At 45.8% G+C, this 20,847-nt stretch overlaps 1 protein-coding gene across 1 annotated transcript in view; it reads right to left on the minus strand.

The window, feature by feature from the left end:
- Nucleotides 1-20,442, minus strand: part of MED12L (mediator complex subunit 12L) — a 315,582-nt gene extending 295,140 nt beyond the window's left edge. Inside the window, exon 1 of the mRNA XM_061193546.1 lies at nt 20,344-20,442. Within this exon, the coding sequence (XP_061049529.1) occupies nt 20,344-20,442 (99 nt within the window). The remainder of the gene's footprint in view (nt 1-20,343) is intronic.
- Nucleotides 20,443-20,847: the final 405 nt, after the last annotated feature.

The raw sequence follows: 20,847 nt of genomic DNA on the forward strand, positions 1-20,847 counted from the left end.
TAGGAGTAAACTAAGTTAAGAGGAGGACCCTTACAAAATAGCAAGGTTGACATTTTGCGTGAAGTGATATAATACTAACTCTACGAAGACCACAAAAAGTTAGAGATGTATATTGTAACTGCTAGCGCAATCGCTAATAAAAATAAAATGTAAAGAGGTAAACTAAAATGTCAATAGGTAAGTTTAAATTATTTTTAACAGAGCTTAATAATCCAGAAGTAAAATGGTAAATAAATCGAACCATACCAATAATTCCATTAAATGCTAATTATAGGTTAATGGGTTAAGATTCCAATTAAAAGACAGGGATTGCTAGAATGGATAAGAAAGCAAAACCCAGCTACATGCTGCACTTTAAATATATTAAGACAGATAAGGTGACAGCAAACGGATGGAAAGAGATATATACCATACAAATGATGAACTTAAGAGGGCTGGAGTGGCTATATTAATATTGGACAAAGTAAACTTCAAGATAAAGAGCATTATCAAAGACAAAGAGGGGCATACCATAATGATAAAAGGGTCAATTCCTCGGGAAGACGTAACAACAATCACGGGCATTGTGTGCCCAACAAGAGACAGGAAGAGCGTGTGTAAGGTCTGTAGGCCTGGGAAAATGAAAGAAAGAATGCTGTCAGGGCAGGATCAAAGGGACGCAGGTGTGAGGTGAGACTGGGCAGTGGGTGGGGATAGAATACACAGGGTCTTGTGAACCAAGTAAAGGACTTCTATCTTTACAAGAAGAGTAAAGGGTTTTACCCACACACCTACAGTCAATTAATCTTCGACAAAGGAGGCAAGAATATACAATGGGAAAAAGACAGGCTCTTCAGTAAGTGGTATTGGGAAAGTTGAACAGCCACATGTAAAAATCAATGAAGTCAGAACACACCCTCACACCATGCACAAAAATAAACTCAAAATGGCTTAAAGACTTAAACATAAGACATGACACCACAAAACTCCTAGAAGAGATATAGGCAAAACATTCACCAACATAAATCATACAAATGTTTTCTTAGGTCAGTCTCCCAAAGCAATAGAAATAAGAACAAAAACAAACAAATGGGACCTAATCAAACTTACAAGCTTTTGCACAGCAAAGGAAACCATAAACAAAACAAAAAGACAGCCTACAGAACAGAAGAAAATATTTGCAAACCATGAGACAGACAAGGGCTTAATTTCCAAAATATACAAACAGCTCCTACAACTCAATAACAAAAAAACAAACAACCCAATCAAAAAATGGGCAGAAGACCTAAATAGACATTTCTCCAAAGAAGACATACAGATGGCCGATAGGCACATGAAAAGATGCTTGTCATCACTAATTACTAGAGAAATGCAAATCAAAACTACAATGAGGTACCACCTCACACCAGTCAGAATGGCCATCATTAAAATGTCTACAAATGACAAACGTAGGGTGTGGAGAGTGTGGAGAAAAGGGAACCCTCCTACACTGTTGGTGGGAATGTAAACTGGTGCAGCCACTATGGAGAAAGTATGGAGATTCCTTAAAAAACTAAAAATGGAGTTGCCATATGATCCAGCAAGCCCACTCCTGGGCATATATCCAGACAAAACTATAATTCAAAAAGATACATGCAACTAACACAACATTGTTAATCAACTATGCTCCAATATAAAATAAAAACTAAAAAATAAATTAATTTTTTAAAAAGATACATGCACCCCTACATTCATAGCAGCACTATTCACAATAGCCAAGACGGAAGCAACTTAAATGTCCATCGATAGATGAACAGATAAAGATGTAGTACATATATACAACGGAATATTACTCAGCCATAAAAAAGAATGAAATAATGCCATTTGCAGCAACATGGATGGACCTAGAGATTATCATGCTAAGTGAAGTAAGTCAGAAAGAGAAAGACAAATACCATAGGACATGACTTATATGTGGAATCTAACATATGACACAAATGAACTTATCTACAAAACAGACCCACAGACACAGAGGACAGATCTGTGGTTGCTAAGCGGGAGGAAGGCAGGGGAAGGGATGGATTCGGAGGTTAGGATCAGCAGATGCAAATTATTAAATATAGATTGGATAAAAAACAAGGTGCTACTGTCTAGCACAGAGAACTGTATTGAATATCCTTTGATAAACCATAATGGAAAAGAATATGAAAAAGAATGTATAGGTAGATATGTATAAGTGAATCACTTTGCCATACAGCAGAAATTAACACAACATTGTAAATCAACTATAATTAAATAAATGTTTTAAAGAAAAGAGTAAAGGGTTTTATGCAGTGGGGTGACATCATCCAAACTGAATAGGTCCACAGCGGGGACAACTGATTGGAGCCGATCAGACCAAACAGGAGGCCTGGGGGCAAGCGGATTGGGACGGGTTAGAGGCTCTCTTAAGAGGCGAGACGTGAGAAGACGGTAGCTAGAACCAAGACAGAGGCGGAAAGAAGGGGAAGCATGGAGGGATATTTATTACGGGGCTACTCAACAAGGGTTTTGGTAACATGCTGGACGGAATGACAAAGAGTGAGGTTATCAAGGATGTCCCCGGATTTCTGGGATAGCAAGAGCTCTTAAAACAGCGTATAGCAGTGTTAGGGGATTTTTTTGGAGGGAAGAGGAACAGATCACAAGTTCAGTTTTAAATGTAACTTTGAGGTAACTGGCAAAACAAGATGTTTCTTTCAGACATTTAGAAGACTAGAGTGCCCAGAAGGTAAGGTCCAGTACCAGACCAACCAGGACATGCGGAGGAGGGTCTAGAGACAAGCCCTGCAGGCACTGAATTGTGTACCCCGAAAAGATAGGTCAAAGTCCTAACCCCTATACCTGTGACCTTATTTGGAAATAGGGTCTGTGCAGCAATAATCAAGTTGAGGTCATGCTGAAATCGGATGGGTCCTAATCCAACAGCACATGGCTAGTGTCCTTATAAAAGAGAAGACACAGAAGGAAGACGGAGGCAGAGGTTGGAATTATGCTGCCACAAACCAAGGAAAGCCTGGGGCTCCCAGAAGCTGGAGGAGGAAAGGAATGATCCTCCTCTAGAGGTGTGGCCCTGCCTCCGGAACTGTGGGAGAATTACCATTGTTTTAAGCCATCCAATTTATGGTATTTTGTTTAGGCAGCCCTAGAAGAGTAAAAAATCCATGTAGGAGAGGGAAGAGGGGAAGCTCTGCCCTATCCCTCATAGCAAGACTACCCTCTAAAATCAGGATCCAGGCCATTTGGCAGCAGCAAGGGTCTACAACGCAGAGTCTACTACGGCTGAGAAAAGCAGCATCGCTTGGCTCTGTATAAAGGGACACCCGGGCGCCCTGCATCACAACATTAGGGACTGATTTCTGTTTGGATCTCCTCTAATTGACAGGTCACTTAACAGCTGTTTGAGAAGTTTAGGAAAAAAAAAAAAAAAAAGGCGGGGTAGTGGGCTGTTTCCCCAACGCAGCCAAAATGCTTGTAAGAGGAGGCACTGCCACCAGCCTCCTGAAGAGAGAGCCAAGGGAAGGGGCCAGACTGACTCAGGGGAGGCAGGACTCCCCTAAAAGGCCACCTAGCATTTCCCCTACCCCCACCAACATCTCTAACATCAGGGCCACATTTGCATGGAGGCCACATCTGAAACTCAGGTCTTTACATATCCACCCTTGTCTACGCGGCTATTAATATTCACCCCCATCCAAATCACACCTGCAGGCCATCAATCACTAACGGTGGGGACTCAGACGAACCCCAAAGGATATGAGCTCAACACAAAACAGCAAGTCCTATCTTGCACACCTGTACCGAGCAGCAGGCAAAAGAGAAGAAAAGAAAATCATGGTTCTAGTAATACTACTCTCTGGTCTTTACGCAGCATATTCACGCCCGTCTTCCTAAAAGCCAAATGGCTCTGGCAGGATGGGTGCCCATTTACAGGTTGAGAAACTGAGGCTGAAGTGGGGGGGGGGCAGTGAAATTGTTAAGCGGCCACGTGAGAATCAAGCCTCCAAGAGGCCCAATGTGCTCTCCAAGATGCCCAATGTGCTCTCCAAGATGGTGAGATCTTGGAGGAGATCAGTATGATTCCAATCAACCTCAACTAGAATCCTGGCTCCCTCCTTTCCTGTGAAATGGAGATCCACCTACCTTCCGTTGTAAAGAATAAGAGGAAATCGTATGTGAGGCACTCAGCAGTTTAAAAATGGGCTCATGGGAGTTCCCTTGTGGTCCAGTGGTTAGGACTCTGCACTTTCACTGCCAAGGGTCTGGGTTCAATCCCTGGTCGGGGAACTGAGATCCCACAAGCCACCCGCCGCGGCCAAAAAAAAAAAAAAAAATGCTCATCACGGTCATTTTAACTGTGATTTTTCACCAGGCAGCATATCCAGGCCCACACCATGCACCACACGTCCAGGGATTCAGCCACTCTCCAAAAAGCAAATGGGAATGTCCACCGAGCAGGATGTGCTGAACACACGAGGCTCTGGGGGCCCGACTCCCCATGAGAACCCCCCTCATCCATAACCATGAGACAGGCAGGTCCTCCCCCTCCACTGAAAGTGGGAGAGACTTTGATTCAAATTACCTCCAAATATACTTAGCATTTATTCCACTCTTATCTAAATAATTGTAGCCTATTAATTCATATTCAAATCATCTTCAAATGCATGTCATCCTCTGATATCAAACACCTGGATGTGGCTCTCAGGAAAATTGTAGGAAAACTGCCAGAGAAAACTACTTGAACTTTTAGATTTGCATACGCATAAAGCAGGAAAGGGGACTTAAGGTGTCCAGAGTTGATTCTGCCCAGAACTGTATTTAAGGCAGCCTCAGGAGACAATTTTCTCTTTGGATCCCCCGTTGCTCAGGTAAGTCACCGTCCCACACAACTCATGCATTGCAGTCGCATCTTAATGTAAGCTCTTCCTGTAAATCATATTTTTCACTTAGTGCTGAATCTGCCTCCCACTGGGCTAGGTGATCTGAGGGCAGAAAAAACAAACTCAAGCCATGGTTTCTGTCCTCTGAAGTTAACTGTCCGGTGGACTGACGCACTGTGCCCCTTACCTGGCTCCTTGTGTTTACTTCTACCCTACGCCTAACTGCATCCCTGACCCCACGTGCCTGCAGGAAGGCGTGTTGTGCGATTTCCACCAAATGAACTGCAAATTCACAAAGAGGAAAACTTCTTGGGTGATAGGGATGGAACGGGCGCCGGAAAAATCTAGTAAAACTGCAGCACACCCTTCTTCCTGCCTGGGAGGGGGAACAGAGATTGGGAATGTCTCTTCTTTGCTGGTGGTGGTGGTGACGTTGTTCATTTGTTTACCCGGAAACAAAGAGGCTAAACCTACAATTTTGAACCAAGAAAGCAAATGTCCGTGAGTCCACCTCCGAAAATGTAGTCCTAAAGTCAACCTCTGTTAACACCTCTCAGCCTCCGCCCTTTTTATTTTCCGGAGGCTTGCTCATTCCCACCTCTTCCATGGAGCTTAGCCAACCTTCCAAGCAGTTCTGGCGGTTCACCGCCACCAAAGCCGCCCGTGGAGGGCTGAATGACAGGTATTGAAGGCGAGGTTTAAAGCATGGGACGATAAACCAAAAGCCCTTTGAGTCATCAGACCTTCCGTAGGGTGAGTGAGGTGAGTGGGGAGGGGTGGGAGGGGAGGGGAGTCCGAATATTCATTCCAATCTAGCCATCAGGTAATTCTAGATACCTGCCATATCTCTAAAGACTGAGCACAAAAAGGTGTCACTTTGAGATGCTCAAGCAACAGGACCCACTACCATCCCAGGTGAACAGTGTCCAAGAAATCGAAGCATTTTCCAAACTCCCCTCTCCTTCATTTCCTTTGACCAATTTGTCACCGACCGCCAGTTCTTCTTCTCCAGTCCTATTTAAAGCCCAGATCTGTCGGGCTCTTTTTACTTCATGCTTTGGTTACTACAGCCGCCTCCCTCGCAGCCTCCCCGACTCCACTCTCTCCCCATCCGGATTTATTAGGCATGAGCTAGTGAGACAAATCTGACAGCGGAACCTTGTGAACTCGTCACCACCCCCCGCCAACCGCAACCCGCCGGGACTCCAGGACTCCAAGCCCCATCTGCAGAGACACTGCCTTTTCCCCTCCATGCCTCGCTCATCCTACCTTCAGCTCTTTCTTAGGAAAGAAAGGGTACAACCTGCCCCGACTCACTCGGATCCTGCCCCTCACACCTACATCCTCCAGGGAGACCTCCAAGTATTCCAACCCTCTCTTTTCTGAACTCACGGAGCATTTTTAGCCACACTATATAGAGAGCAGAATGGTTACAGCACGGGCTCAGGAGTCCAATTCCAACTCCATCACTATGCAGCTAAAGGACCTTGGGCAAGTGAAGTGACCCCTGTGACCGCTCTCCTGTGCCTCAGTTTCTTCATTTGTAAAAAGGAGATAAGAGTACCCACCTGAGAGGTGTTTGTGAGGCTGGCATAAAACCAAACATGTAAAGCACTCAGAATCACCAACACAATCAACGCTGTCTATCGTGATGGAACGCGGCACTTTATACCCCATACTGAATGTATACATTATTCCTCAATTTTAAAATAAACAAAAACCAATGCATTAGTCATTTTTAAACCCGTTTTATGTGCGTCAGTGAGCCAGATGTTAATTTCTAGAGCTGTGCTACTCAGAGTGTGGTCTGAAACTCCTACCGGTCCTGAACAAGAATAATATGCAAAAATTGAGAGTGAGTGCTTGGAAACTTTCATAGCAACTTGACATTGCCACTACATTCAAGCAGCATTTCATTTTTCTAGTAATTCATTTTTATCATACATTTATATCAGTCTGCAACAGATTGAAAATTAATTTTAAAGAAACTTGTCCTTCACCATAGATATTTTGAGAAGCGCTGTTCTAGAGGGGACAGAAGCAGACTTCTATTTCTTTCCTACACACCCACATCGCTGAGTGCTGTAGGAGGCACATATCAAGTACTAAGTAAATGGAAGTATAACTTCACAAACATTTCGATTATTTAATAATGACTTAAAAGCAGATCTCATGTGAGTAGTCGAAATGTAAATAGTGTCTCCAGTTCACGATCATTTTTTTTTTCCCAAGGAGTTGACGTTTAGTCTAAAATTGACCAAAGAGTGAAAACAGCTCTGACCCCAAAAATACTTTCCATACTGTCTACTAGCAGCACTGTGTAGAGTTTTAAAAAAAGAAAGAAAAAAAAAAAAAAACCCTAAGCAATGTCAATATTAACCTTCCTCACAGAACTCAGGAGAAATATAAATTATTTAGCACTGCCTTGGACATAGTTTTGATAGAGCCTCTCTCTATACCTTTATGTAAACCAGCATCTTAGCAAAAAATTCGAATGACGCTTCAGACAAAATACATTTTTCTTAGTTCTTCCCTGCTGCCAATGCCTTAAAATGGTCCTAATCTCAACAACCTCATTAGATTAATCCATGAATGAAATGGCTGGAAAAGGAAAGCAGCAAATTCCACCAAATTTTAGTTAACAACAAGGCGGCATTTGCGTAGCTGAGCTGTGGCACGTTGGATGTGGGTTGAAGTCTGAGTTAATTCTTGCCGAGGAAAATCTTTGCACATTCCAACTAACTCTGGAAATGCTTGTAGAAAATTAAAGGTAAACAGGGAGTCCTGTATACGTCCTGCATCCCGTCCTTTCTCAGAGGCAGCAATGCGTAACACTACATATAAGGTGTCACTCCCAGTGGGACCTCAGCCCCCTGGCCCCAGGACCAGGTCAGCCTTGTTCCAGCAGATAGCCCTCTCTCTCCAGCAGATTTAATCTCTTCCTCTCTCTAACTGTCCCCAAAATCTATAGACATGTTCAAGTTGAGGATTCAATACACTCTTGCTTTATTGAACTACTTGCAATTCCTCCAAAGATCGTGTCCCATTTCCCATCTCGGTGCCTTTGCTCATACCCTCTGCCCAGAAGACCTTGTCATCTGAAAAACACCCACATTTCTGAAAACTTTTCTAATCCTCAAGAGAGATGACCCCTCCCTCAATGGTTTCCACCACCACACTGAATGACTTCAGGGCTCTGCACACAGGACTGTCATCTCTCCACGCAAAGTTCCTCAACGGTGGGAACCATGTCTTATATTTCCTGGCATCACCGTGCCCTGTACAGGGCTTCTGAGAACCATTTGCTAATAATGACTGCCCCGTTACCAGATCCAGTCAACAAATATTTCTTTAACCCCTACCATACCCCAGACCCCCTCCCTGCCTCTGGTTATCAGTGGGGAGTAAAAAGGACATCGTCCTTGCTTCATGAAACCGACATTGGTTGGAGGACAGAGCAGAGAAGAAAAACACAAACTGTGCTGAGTGCTGAGGAGCAAATCATCACATTGCAGTGACAAAGAGAAGGCAACCAGGCAGCAGGAAGCACACGTGCAAAGGCCCTGAAGAGGGAAACTGCCAAACTAAGAGGCGGCCAATGAAGATGTTAGCTCTCCCTTTGGACCACTCATCACCCCCACACCCGTCTCCCTAACAACTCCCCTCCTCGGAGGTCCTGCTGCCAGGGTCTAGAGTCTGCCTGCTCCTCCCTCTCTCTGCACACGCTCAACAGGTAATCGCAGCCATGACTTCAACTAGCCATGCACAAATCACACCCAAATCCAGATCGGTACTACTGCTCTACAGTTCAACCTGGATTCCCCAGAGGCATCTCAAATTGAAAATATTTAAAAAACTGAACTCATTCTCTCCACTCCCCTCCCCTACCTTCCCACCCTTGGAAAAAAAAAAAAAGTTAACAAGTTCTTTCGTTCCCTATGGCATGTTAGTTTGAGGACCACTATCAATCATCTACCTACCCAACTGTGTAAGCCAGCGTTCTCCATTTCAAAGACCTCTGAGGTTCCCAAGAACTTTCCAGCTACATATCCGTGAGACCAAATTTTCTTCATATCCTTCAATCGAAACAACATACTATAATAGACTAAATGGAGAACTAGATATGAGAATCCAGACAGACATTAAAGAGATTAGATTTGCAGAAATGTAAAACAATGCCACTCTTTCCACAATTTTTTTTTGATTTGGAAAAATAGTTCTTGTTCGTAAAAAACATGTGAAACATGAAATTGGTTTATTATTATTTTTAAATGAATTAATACATATTTCTAAAATTTCTCAGGTCTAGTTTCTAATATGGTAAATACTGAGATATAACTTACATGAAAGCTCTATGGCATCCTAAATAAGGTTTATTATAAAGGGGTCCTAAGATCAGAAAGTTTGGGAACCACTGGCCTAAGCTAAAAATGTTGGTATAGCCTTCTACTCGTTCGTCCCTCTCACCAAACACATCCATTTTGCCAGTTCTGCCGCCCCAATAACCATTCTCCTAAATTCTCTCCTACTCTTTCTTTCCAAGCCCAGGAGGCCAAAAGGACCCACAAGAGACATCCCAATCAAATCCTGGAACCTGTGAGTGTTACTTATTCGGAAAAAGGGTCTTTATATATATACTACTATGTATTAATATAAAGTAAATAACTAATGAGAACATACTGTATGGCACAGGGACCTCTACTCTCTGCTCTGTGGTGACCTAAATGGGAAGGAAATCCAAAAAAGGGGGGATTTATGTATACGTATAGCTGCTTCACTTTGCTGTACAGCAGAAACTAACACAACACTTTAAAGCAAATATACTCCAAAAAAAATTAATTAAAAAAAAAAAAAAGGAAAAAGTGTCTTTGCAGATGTAATTAAGTTAAAGATCTTGAGATGAGATCATCCTGCGTTATCCAAGTGGGCCCTAAATCCAATAACAAGTGTCCTTATCAGGCACACCCAGAGAAGAACAGACACACAGAGAAGGCCATGTGAAGACGGAGGCGGAAGTGAGACAGATGTGGTCACAAAGAGGCCAAGGGATGCCCGGAGCCACCGGAGGCCGGGTGCGGAAAGGAAACGCTCTCCCTTAGAGCTCCAGAGGAGTATAAGCCCACCAACGCTCCCTTCAGACAGCCGGCCTCCAGGGCTGCACCTCCAGAGCTGCGAGAGAATAAATTTCCATCGTTTCAGGCCACCTGATTTGTGGTACCTTGTTATGGCAGCCACGAAAACCTAATCCACCCCGCCCCCCAGGCCTGGAACGTCCGTGACCACCTAGCTCGTCAGTCTTTCTGCCCCACTGTGACCCTCAGAAGCACCATCCCTTCAAACTGAGACCCTCAGTCATCTTAAATCTCACTCCCCTAACACCTTGAACGGCCACCTCGTGGCCTCCACACAGCACACAAAGGACCCCATAACTTGACCTTTCCTTCCCACTCTGACCCGGGTGCCCCCTGCACGCCCCACACCACACCTCAGGCTCACAGCACAGCCCACGTTCCTCCTGGCCTGTGACCCTTCACACCACACCCTCAGCCCCCACCACTGCTACGCACCCTCCAAGACCAAGGCTCAAAGTCTCCTCCTCTACCAGGTCCTGTCAAAAAGCGGGTCACTCCCGCCTGTCTCCACAGCACTTCGTACATTCCCCTCGAATAACATGTGAAACACTGCATCCCGTATTTACAGGTCTGTCACTCCCTCCAGACCAGGGTTTCTCAACCTGGGAACCACTGACGTTTGAGTGCAGATAATCCTTTGCTGTGAGGACTGTCTGAAGTACTGGAGAATGTTAGCGACGTCCCCTGACTTCTGCCTACCAGATGCCAGTAGCAGTTAACACACGTGTGCGTGCACGCACACGCATACACATGCACGCACACGCATACACATGCACGCACACGCATACAGGCACCCATAACTAGAACAACCCCAAATGTCTTCAAACACTGCCAGTGTCCGTAGGGGGTCACCCCAGATGAAAACCGTTGCTCTGTATTGAAATCTTTGGGGGCCCAGGACCATATCCAATGCTCTCAGCGTTTGTTTACACTTTCATTCGTAAAAGACATTTTGAGTCCGAGGTTTGGTTCAGGCACTGTGCTCAAAGCCAGAGACACAGGAGGAAATACAAGTCTTAGGCCCTGTCCTCATGAAGCCACAGCTGGCAAAATGCCTACAAGGTGCTCAATAATAGTGACCGAACGACAGAATCCGTTTGGCATGCGTACATATAGTCATGCTTCCTTCGGAACATGGAAAATAAAACCCAGGGGCTAAAATCTTTCTCCTCTTCTCATGCCCGAGGATTTCATAACTAAGGGGGATCCCTTTGTATACAGAATGCCATGTAGGTGTCACTCCCTGGAAGTGGGCAACTGGTACAGCTTGTGTGTTTGTATCTCGAAGAGAGCTACCCATAAATAAAGGAGAATCTCAACCAAGAAAATGAAAACTAGACAGGCTCAATCCCCAACACAGACCACAAAGGCCAGTGCCGGAGCTATGTGCACCAGAGGCCACGGACAGGGCTGAGAACCTTCCACCAAAAAACAGGACGACTAGAGTGCCTGAGCTTCCAGAGTATTCTTCCCTCTGCCCAGGAGACACCACACAAGGTTCTGGCAAGCTCTGAGAAGATCAAATAAATGGCTAGCTGAACAGTCCCCAGCTCTCACAGAGGCACTGGGTGCCCTAAAATGCAGAGTAGTTCTCATTGCCAGGGCAACACAAGGGTGTTTACCAGAAGCGGAGGCTGTGTACAGAGGGAAGGCCAAGTAAAGCTGCAAGAACAAATCAGGGCACACAAGTGCTTGGCCAAGATCTGCCTTAACGAGTCACTTTAACCTCTCTGGGACTCAACTTTCACTTGTATTGAATGAGGAAAGTGAGAGCGACCTATCTCTAAGCTCCCTTCTAGCTCTAAACACATCTGGTTTCCCCCCAGAATGGTACAGACCCACAGAATCTCCCTCTCCAAACAAAACGCAATAGGGATCTCCCTCCCTTCCCACCAAAACTCTTTCTGCCAGAAATGGAAACAAATAAAGGAGCCGTTTCCACATCCCCTCAGCTTCTGATAGGCACTCTGCAGAATTAAGCACCGAACAGACAAGATGCAGGTGATCTTTGTCTCTTGCTGTACTCATGAAGCCAGAGAGTAGGAGAGTTCTGGGAATGTATACTCTCTGGGAAAAAAGGCTCATGCTGTGATGGTTTGAGGGGGACAAAATATAAATGGGAAGTACCATGACAACCTTAGAATGCTTTCAGACACAAGAAATTGACAACTGGTCCAACAATGGTTTAAACCATGTGGACATCTCTTGTTCACTTAACAAGAAGTCCAGGGAGAGGTGGTCAAGGTCAGTTCAGTAGCTTAACAATTTCATAAAGCCACTGAATCACCTCCACTCTTCATCCATAGGCTCACTACCTCATGGTAACAAGACAGGTGCCCTAGCTCCAACCATCATATCCTCTTATTAATTTTCCAAAGATAGGAAGCTAAGGAGCTATCAGGGCATTGAGAGAAGGCACTCTTTCCCTTACCTGTACTTTTTTCAGCAAGGAAAAATATTCTTCTCCAAAAAGTCACAAAGCAGATTTCTATTAAATCTCTTTAGCCAGAATTCAGTTATATGCTCACCCCAAGCTGCAAGAGAGGCTAAGAAAGTGGGGATCTGGCTTTAAAAAAAAATTTTTTTTTTTTTTTGTGGGAAGCAAGTAGGGGAAACAGGGATAAGAATGATGGTAAAGTAGCCAACAAGGCATCTGGCACATACAACCATACCCAGCACTGTGTGGGGAAATACTTAACAAGCAGCTTTCAAAAGAACTAAAACAAAACAAAAACCCCTAACGCATAGCATTTGCCAATTTCCTTGGTGTAAATACTCCCTTGATGCCAAATTTCAAGTCACCAGCATGATATTAACCAGCTCACAAAATTCCTGAAATTTTAATAATCAGCTGGTACCACTGAATTGATACCTCAACATTTGGTAAAAATTAAGTTTACAATGCTCCTTCCACATTCAAAACACTCTAGATGACTAGGTATTATTCTCTCCAGCTCATAGGTGAGGAAAATGACACAGCACCCCAAATCACACAGCTTAAGTGGCAGGGCTGGAATGCTGACATAACAGCCCTAACCCAACCTCATCACAGCTTTGACAGGTCACAAGTGCCTATACCTACACCTCAAGATCCCTCTGCCTAAACCTCAGCTAAAGGGGCTCTAGCTTGGTTTGGAACCAACAACAAAGATGCACTCCTGTAAGCCCAATCAAAGTTACCTAGTAATTATTAAGTTACTTCCTCCAATGACACTGGTAGTGCACATTTATTGTTACAGTGGAGAATACAGATTAGTACAAAAAAGAAAATAAAAATCACCCCTACACCCATCCTCAAGAGAGAGCGATTGTCTGCACGTGGGTGATAATCCTTCCAGATTACGCAGACATATATTTTTAAAGTAGAAATCATGTTATTGGGTAACATAATGACACTCTTCTTTTTAATGTAAATTTTCCAAAACAGAGAAATAGAGAGGACTGTATCATGAACTCCCTTGTTGCCATCATCCAACTTCAGAAATCCTCTGAAAACAATGAAAAGTCCAAGCGTTTCCAGGGTCCCTTCTCAGACTGGAATGTGTAGGAGGTAGGCGCCTCCCTCCACACTTCCCTTGGATTTCTCCCCTGCCTGGCCTTCCCCTCTCAGACTCGGAGGTCAGCCCTTCTCCAGGCTTAGTCCACCATCTCCTTTCACTGCTGCCCAGAGAACACTGGGGAAGGGAACCTGTAATCATGCTCACTCTTCTTATGGGTCCCTCTACCTTCTCTAATTCCTGCCTAGTCTGTCAAGAAGCCTCACAGCTGGGGTTCAGAACCTCATTAAAGAAGAGTTTCAGAAGAAATACATCACAATTCTTTGGAATTTCCAACTTCCACTTACTCCATTCTCCCACCTCTGCTTTATTGTCACCTGGATGGATATACACCCCTGAGAGGCATTGCTAACTGGTTCAGCTAAAATCCTAGGGCTCTGTTCATCCTCATTTTCTCCCACTTAGTGCCCACCCAAGGCAGTCTGCCTTCCAGACCTCACTTCCTGGTCCTCCGTCTTCCTAAGGAATCACATTTTATCTCTACAGGTGCCAGCCTAAGTGAAATATCCAACAGGCTAAAGGATGGTGGCTGCACCCCAAATTAACAGCTTTACATGAGTCCCCAAAGAGCCTAGTTGAAAGCCCAGGCGCAAAGTCAAATATAAGCTCTGTAGCCCCCAACAAGTTCAAAGAACATGCTCATGGGACAAAGCAAGAACTGCTCCCCTGAGCCCCAAGTGTAGCCAAGGGAGCTGTGGATATTTCAAGCCCAAGGTATGGAATTCTAGTCTGCCATAAACCATGTACAGCTGACAGAAAACAAGCCTATGCTGGGAACCATGGGTATTAGAACAGAACTTCAGGGGGGACAGTAGCTAAACGCATTTGCAGTATACTAACGCTTTGAATAGTGTATTTGTCTAAAGACTCCAACACATTAAATAGTGGGGAGCAGGTAGGAATAAGGGGAGAGTCTAGCTTACAACGGTCTCTATAGGTAAAGACACAAACTAAAGCAGTGGCTTTCAAAACTTCATGTGTTTGGGAATCACCTAGAAAACGTGTTTAAAAATGCAAATTCCTCAACCTCCTTCCCAGAAATTCTGACTCAGCAGGTCTGGGGTGGAGGCGGGCGCATTATGGCGGCATTTTTAAGGAGCATCTTTGACAATGCTGCTGCAGGTGTTGGCAGTCCCTGAGAAATGACAGCCACTTGAGTTCCTCCGCCACAAAGTTTTTGTGGCAACACTCCTGTGAGCAGTGGAAGAAGCAGGGCCTCTGACCCAGTGCTTTTTACACTGGTTCTGGCCTAAGAGTCTCAGGAGGAATAAGTTAAAAACACAGAGGTCCCTCCCAAACACTGCTATTCAGGGAGGTCTATGATGGGGCCCTGGGGCCAGCCAATTCATCTCAGGGGGAAGCTTTCTCCCTAAACATCTCTGTCTTTTGGTGCCCCAGGCAACTGGTCAACCTGTCCTCTCATCCCAGGCAACTTCATCAACATCCTCCCTCTCAGAGATTATTAAGAAACAAATTTTCACCACCCCTCCCCCCAACCTCCCCAGCTGTCACTAAAACAAGCATTTAATGTTTTAAGGGTTTTAGATGCTAACAAGAAAACAGGCGTTACCAAAATAAAACAAGCATTGGGACAGTTAAGAGTTATAAATACTCATAACTGCTCGTTAAGAGTTCTGTCTGCATTTTATTCATTTCTTCAAGAACTATTTACTGAGCACCCAGTCTCATCCCAGGCACTAGGCAGTTCACAACTGTGGACGCCACAGACAAGCCCCTGCTCTCCTGCAGCTTACATCCTAGTGTGGAAGGAAGACCAGGGAGAGGATAAGGATCCTAATAAGGGAATTTCTGACAGTGACAAGCACCACAAAACATATGAACACAAAATAATGAACTAACAAGGATAAGAGAAGATGGGTTACAAAGAAGGCCTCCTTGCCAGCTAGTCTCTATAAGTAAATGACAGGAGACATGACCGCAAGGGACAAGATCCTAAACACTAAGGAGCTGGGCCTGCTAGGAGAGAGGTGGCCAGTGGTCCCACCACACAGCCAGGAGGCGGCTAAGCAAATCAGGAAGGGGCCAAATCTCCAAGGGCAGGGTCTTGTGGATGTTACAAGTATAATGAAGCCCTGGGGTCATTTAACAAGGGAGGGGTTATACTAATAGTAGCTGGCCTGTACTAAGCACCGTTGGCGTTGGCGTGCCAGGCACCATTCAAATCTCATTTTATCTTCCCAGCAACCCCGTGAAGTAGGAACAAATAAGTAGGACCCCCCCCCCCCGCCAATTCCACAGGTCATATCTGAGTCAAAACAGGCAGTAAGTGATGGAGCCAGACTGCAAAGCCAGGTGGTCTGGCTACAGGCAGTGGTTGTGGAAGTGACCAAGGGGCAGATGGGCGGGGCCTCGAAGGCCTAATTCAGTAGGGAGTTTGAGTTCTATTCCAAGTGTGATGGAAAGCCACTGGAGGGGGGCTGAGACTTTCTGCCTCGTTCCCTTAGATCTAAGAGAGGGGACAACTTCTGGGGAAAGCCCACCGTACCCTGGCTGAGCTGGCTGCTAGACCAAACTACTGCAAATTCAGCCACACAGAGATGTCTAACCCTGCCCTGCCTGGGTTGGGAAGAGCTCTCCAGCCCCTGCAGAACTGGATGCCACCTTCTCTCTAGGTTAGTATCTCAAAGTGGGGCCCTGGACCAGCAGCATTAAATCACCAGGATCTTGTTAGAAATGAAAATTATGGGGTCCCACCTCAGCCCTACTGAATCTGAAAAACTCGGCCATCTGTTTTTAACAAGCCCTACAGGTGTGACACATTATCTGCATGCAGCCATCCCCACCCCCATACCCTCCCAAATCACGCTCTACTTGTCCTTGGGCAGCCTCCGCACTGCACACCAAGCCATCCTCCCCTCTGGACCCTACTGGCGGGGTTCTATGGCTCCTGATGCCTAGAAATCTCACTATTGCCCCAACCTACTTTTCTAACTAATTTGATTTCCTAAAAACATTGACTATTCAGCTATTTAGGCCTCTTCTCCCCTTGGAAGTAAAACTTCTCTTCGTTTCTACTTCTAGAGTTTAATTCTGCTTTCAGCCTTGTAGCCTCCAAAGTAGACAGCAAGGATAATTTCTGCCTTAACCTAGACTTGCCCTAACACCCCTCAGTCACCAGATTTCTCTTTATTCATTCATTCCCACTCTCATTTATACATTCCTACAAGAATCCACGCCCTCAGCATCCTAGAAACCAACTGCACTAGGTGCCAGGTCCTTCAGGGACTCCTAAACAGCTCTCATCCCTGCCCTCGTTTCTGACCCATCAGTGGGGGGCTGGGGGCAACATGCAAATAAATACATAATTACCAATTATCTACTTATACTAGAAAGGCCTCTGAGGAGGCCGCTGGGCTGAGACCTGAATGACGAAGAAGCAGGCCTGACGGTAGTTTAAAACAGCAAATGTTTGCGTGCTGAATCCATGCTATACTCTAAGTGTTTTATGTTTATCACCTGTATAATCTTCCAACAGCCCTAAGGAGCAGGTAGTATTCTCATCCCGACTCTGCAAGAGGGGATACTGAGGCACAGGGAGACTAAGGAGTACATGTAAACAGCAGAGCCAGGATTCAAAAGCAAGCACACTGGCTCCACAGCCTACCTACCATCCTAACCACAGGATTCGGTGATGAGAGCAGGGTGGAACGGTGCGGGTGCGGGTGCAAAGGCAGACAGGGGTCCAGGCAGGCAGAGTAGCACGTGTAAGAGCCCCGGGGCAGAGAAAAGTCAGACTGAAGCAGAAAGGAAGTCGAAACTGGGGAGCGGTGAGGTGAAACTGGGGAGCGGCGGATGGACCGGAAATATATTTGGGGAATGGATGGGACAAGATGTGCTGACAGGTGTATTATGGGGCGTAAGGGCGAAGGAGGCATCAAGGAGAACTCACAGTTTTGTGGTGCCCTATTTTCAAGGCTTGAGGACAGAGGGTAAAGTATTACAACACAAGACAACCTAAAGTCCTGTGGAGCGCTGAGGCACAGCAAGCTCTCAAATGAGCAGACTCCGTCGATCAAGCAGGTTAAAGCTTCCAGTACCCCCCCACCCCACCCCCACTTCTCTACAGGAGGTCTTCATTCACGGGTCCCATCCTGTCCCCCGGGAGCTATTTTCCAGAACACTATTAGCCCGGGTTAACAGCAGTAAAAGCTGCAGCTCCAGTAATAAGAATAGCTTTACCAGGAGGAGGGTTTTTCTCACAAAAATGTTATGCATTTAGAACCAGGGTTCTCAAGTTTTTCTCAACAGCACAATGATACTAATTTACAAATGAGAAGTGATGCGGATTGCCCGAGGCCACACAAATGCAAAGAGGCTGAACCAGAATCCAAATCCGGGTCTGCCTAACTTGGAAGCCCACACTTCCTCCATTAAATCAGCATTTCCCCCAGTGTGGAACAGGTCTCTGTTGGAATACACCAGTGGTTTTAGATGAACTTTTTAAAGTTTTAATACTTATGGTCTTGTTTCAATATGAATAATCATATATGTGTGTATGTAACATCAAATAAATAAAAATTTTAAATGAGATATATCCATGACTTGATATGAATTTATATATATATATCTCTCTCACATCAAATCCATGACTTCTTGTGTATTACTGCCTAAGAAACAGAAAAAGTTTCCTAAAAGTTAAAGAAAACATTATAATAAAAGTACAGGTGATAGAGGGATAGGAGAGAAATCTTGAGGCGACGCATAAATAACTGAAGCTTGTGAAACACTGCTCGCCACAGCACCGCCCAAGAACAGCCAAGCGCCTGTTCCATGTTGTATTCAAATCTGGCTACAGCCACACATAACTCTGACTCTGCTCCAGAGGGATAAAATGTTGGTTGCCTCTGGGGCAAGGGAATAACATCAGAACAACACAATTTAGCATAAATCATCCTTAGCACAGTACTGGTCTTGACATAAGATACTGTTTTGGTCATCCAACTCCTCTGCTGATTCACCACACACCTTAAGTCAGGTAAGCTTTCCTGGGCCTCAGTTTCACTTTGTCCAAAGGAAGTTACAAAAAGCAGGCTCTAAGGTCACTTCTAGTTTTAGAGTTCCATAAAATGTCATAAAGACTCTAAAATCCAAAAGTATTTTTTTCCAGAATCATAGAGGCCCCAACCCTGAATGAGTGTCGACCTGAGGAATAAATGTTAAATAACCCCACAAGGCATCCCAGGCCCCCATCCCTTAACTGGGGAGATGCTATCAATTATGCTGCCCTCTGGAAAGATGTGACAAAAGACATTAATTACAAGATGATAAAGATCAGCCAATGTCCCTGTCCCCACCAAAACTTTAAGAATTTTCTGCCACAAATGTTTAAGTTATTAACTTTCTTTATACTTGGTTGTTAGTGTTTGTTATTTCGTCTGTAACAATTAACTTTATTCTGGGTGGCAGCAGCAGGGAGAGAAATGGGTAGGGAAGAAATCTGCAAAATCTCATCAAACGCCTATCCTCATATTAAGCCTCCGCTGAGAACCACCTGTAAAACCTTCCAAGCTTCGATGTGAATTACTCCATGGATGTTCGAACATGTTCAATATGCTAAACCTCTAAAAGGAGTCGTCACTCCTTATCTTTCAGAAACATTATTAACAAAACAGTTTAACCAGAACAAGCATTCTTCCTTTATTATTGAAATAGATACATTCATCAAAAGGGAAGTCTTAAGGACCCTCCTGGCCTTCTTTACAAAGCCCCTTCTGTGATGTCAGTAGGCCTGTAAACTTTTAATAGAAGGTTTTTAGGTTCCCAGAAAGAGAAGTTTTGAACTGTGCTCACTTCATGTTTAGCTGAAGACAACAGAGGATGGGTGGGCTGCAGCTGGCAAACTCAGAAAGCACAGCTGGGTAGCAGGTGATCTTAAAAAAAAAAAAAAGCAAATCCCTGGGCAAATTGCGTAGCCAGGGGTGATCATTATAACTGGAGAGTTGTTACATAATTACTTGTTAACTACTAACAAACATATACAAGGCTTCAAAATGCCACGGTTACTCTAGCCATCGAAGCTAGTGTATCTAGTGCAAGAGTCAAGGTTCCTCCAATTAATTTCATTCAAAGAAACAAGCAATCCCAGGACCTATTCCCTTCCAAGGTAACCTGACTGCCTTTACATATACAAAACAGCCTCCAGCAATTAAGCCAATCGCCTCTAGGGATGAAAATCAGTGTTTCCCTTTTATATTGATTTTTAAAGGGGAGAGGGGAGATAGAAGTACGTTGCAAGAGCTAAATATTCATCACCTCGACAAAAACGACTTCCACTCCAAACTGGAAAATTTGAACAGAAAAGGTCTTCCGCCACCCCACCCACACCCGTCCCTGCTCAGCTGGCGCAAAACCCAAGACCTGTGTCGGATGCACTGCATTCCAACATTTTTCAAAAAGTTTACGAGGCTTTACCGAAGCGGCGGGGAGAAAAATAAAGCAGGCAAAAGCCGGGGAGAGGGAGCAGGAGGGTTTCCGCAGGGAAGAACCGGGTGAAGCGCCCGGCTGCGCCGTGCAAGGCCCGGTAACGGGGAAGCGACCCGGCACCCGGAGAGCGAGCGCCCCCGTGGCGCGCGGTGACTGACAGCCGCTCGGTCTCCACCGCCGGAGGTCCCCCAGCCCCCCAGCCCGGCCCCCGCCGCCAGTCCCCCTGCCCACCCTTCCCCCGCAGCGCCAGCGATGCCCGCTGGGCCAACTTGGCCCCGGGTCAGCGCTGCGGAGCGCGGCCCCGGTTGCCGGGGAGGCCGCCGGCGCCCTTACCTCCTTCTGCTTGGGGTCCTGCGGGTAGACGTCCGGCGGCCCGAGCCGGGGGCGTTTCAGCGGTCTCTGCTCATAGCTGAGAAGCCCGAAGGCGGCCATGATCTCTCATGTTAACCGGCGAAATGAATGAGAGTTGGAGCTGGAGCAGCCGCCTCTGAGCACCAGGGAGCAGCACTTTGCAGACAGACTCCCTCTCCCCCTCCTCGCTCGCTGTGGCGCTGCAGGCAGGAATAAAGCAGGTTGGATGCTGCCGCTGCCCGGCACGCAGACACGCACTGATGGGGGCAGCCTTCGGCGGGCACCCTGCTGCGCTGGAGCCCCGGGACGCACCGCCAACGGAGGGGCTGGAGGTCCGCCTGGGTCCTCCGAGGCGCCTGCCTCCGGTTCCCCACCACCCTGTCCCCAGGGGGAGGAGCAGCTGATGGGAACGTGTGACTTTTTTCACCAATGGACCTAAACCCACCCCAGCCGGGCGCAGGGTGGGGGTGGGGGAGGGGCACGGGC

The sequence above is a fragment of the Eubalaena glacialis genome, chromosome 6, assembly GCF_028564815.1.
Source record: "Eubalaena glacialis isolate mEubGla1 chromosome 6, mEubGla1.1.hap2.+ XY, whole genome shotgun sequence".
Classification (NCBI taxonomy): domain Eukaryota; kingdom Metazoa; phylum Chordata; class Mammalia; order Artiodactyla; family Balaenidae; genus Eubalaena; species Eubalaena glacialis.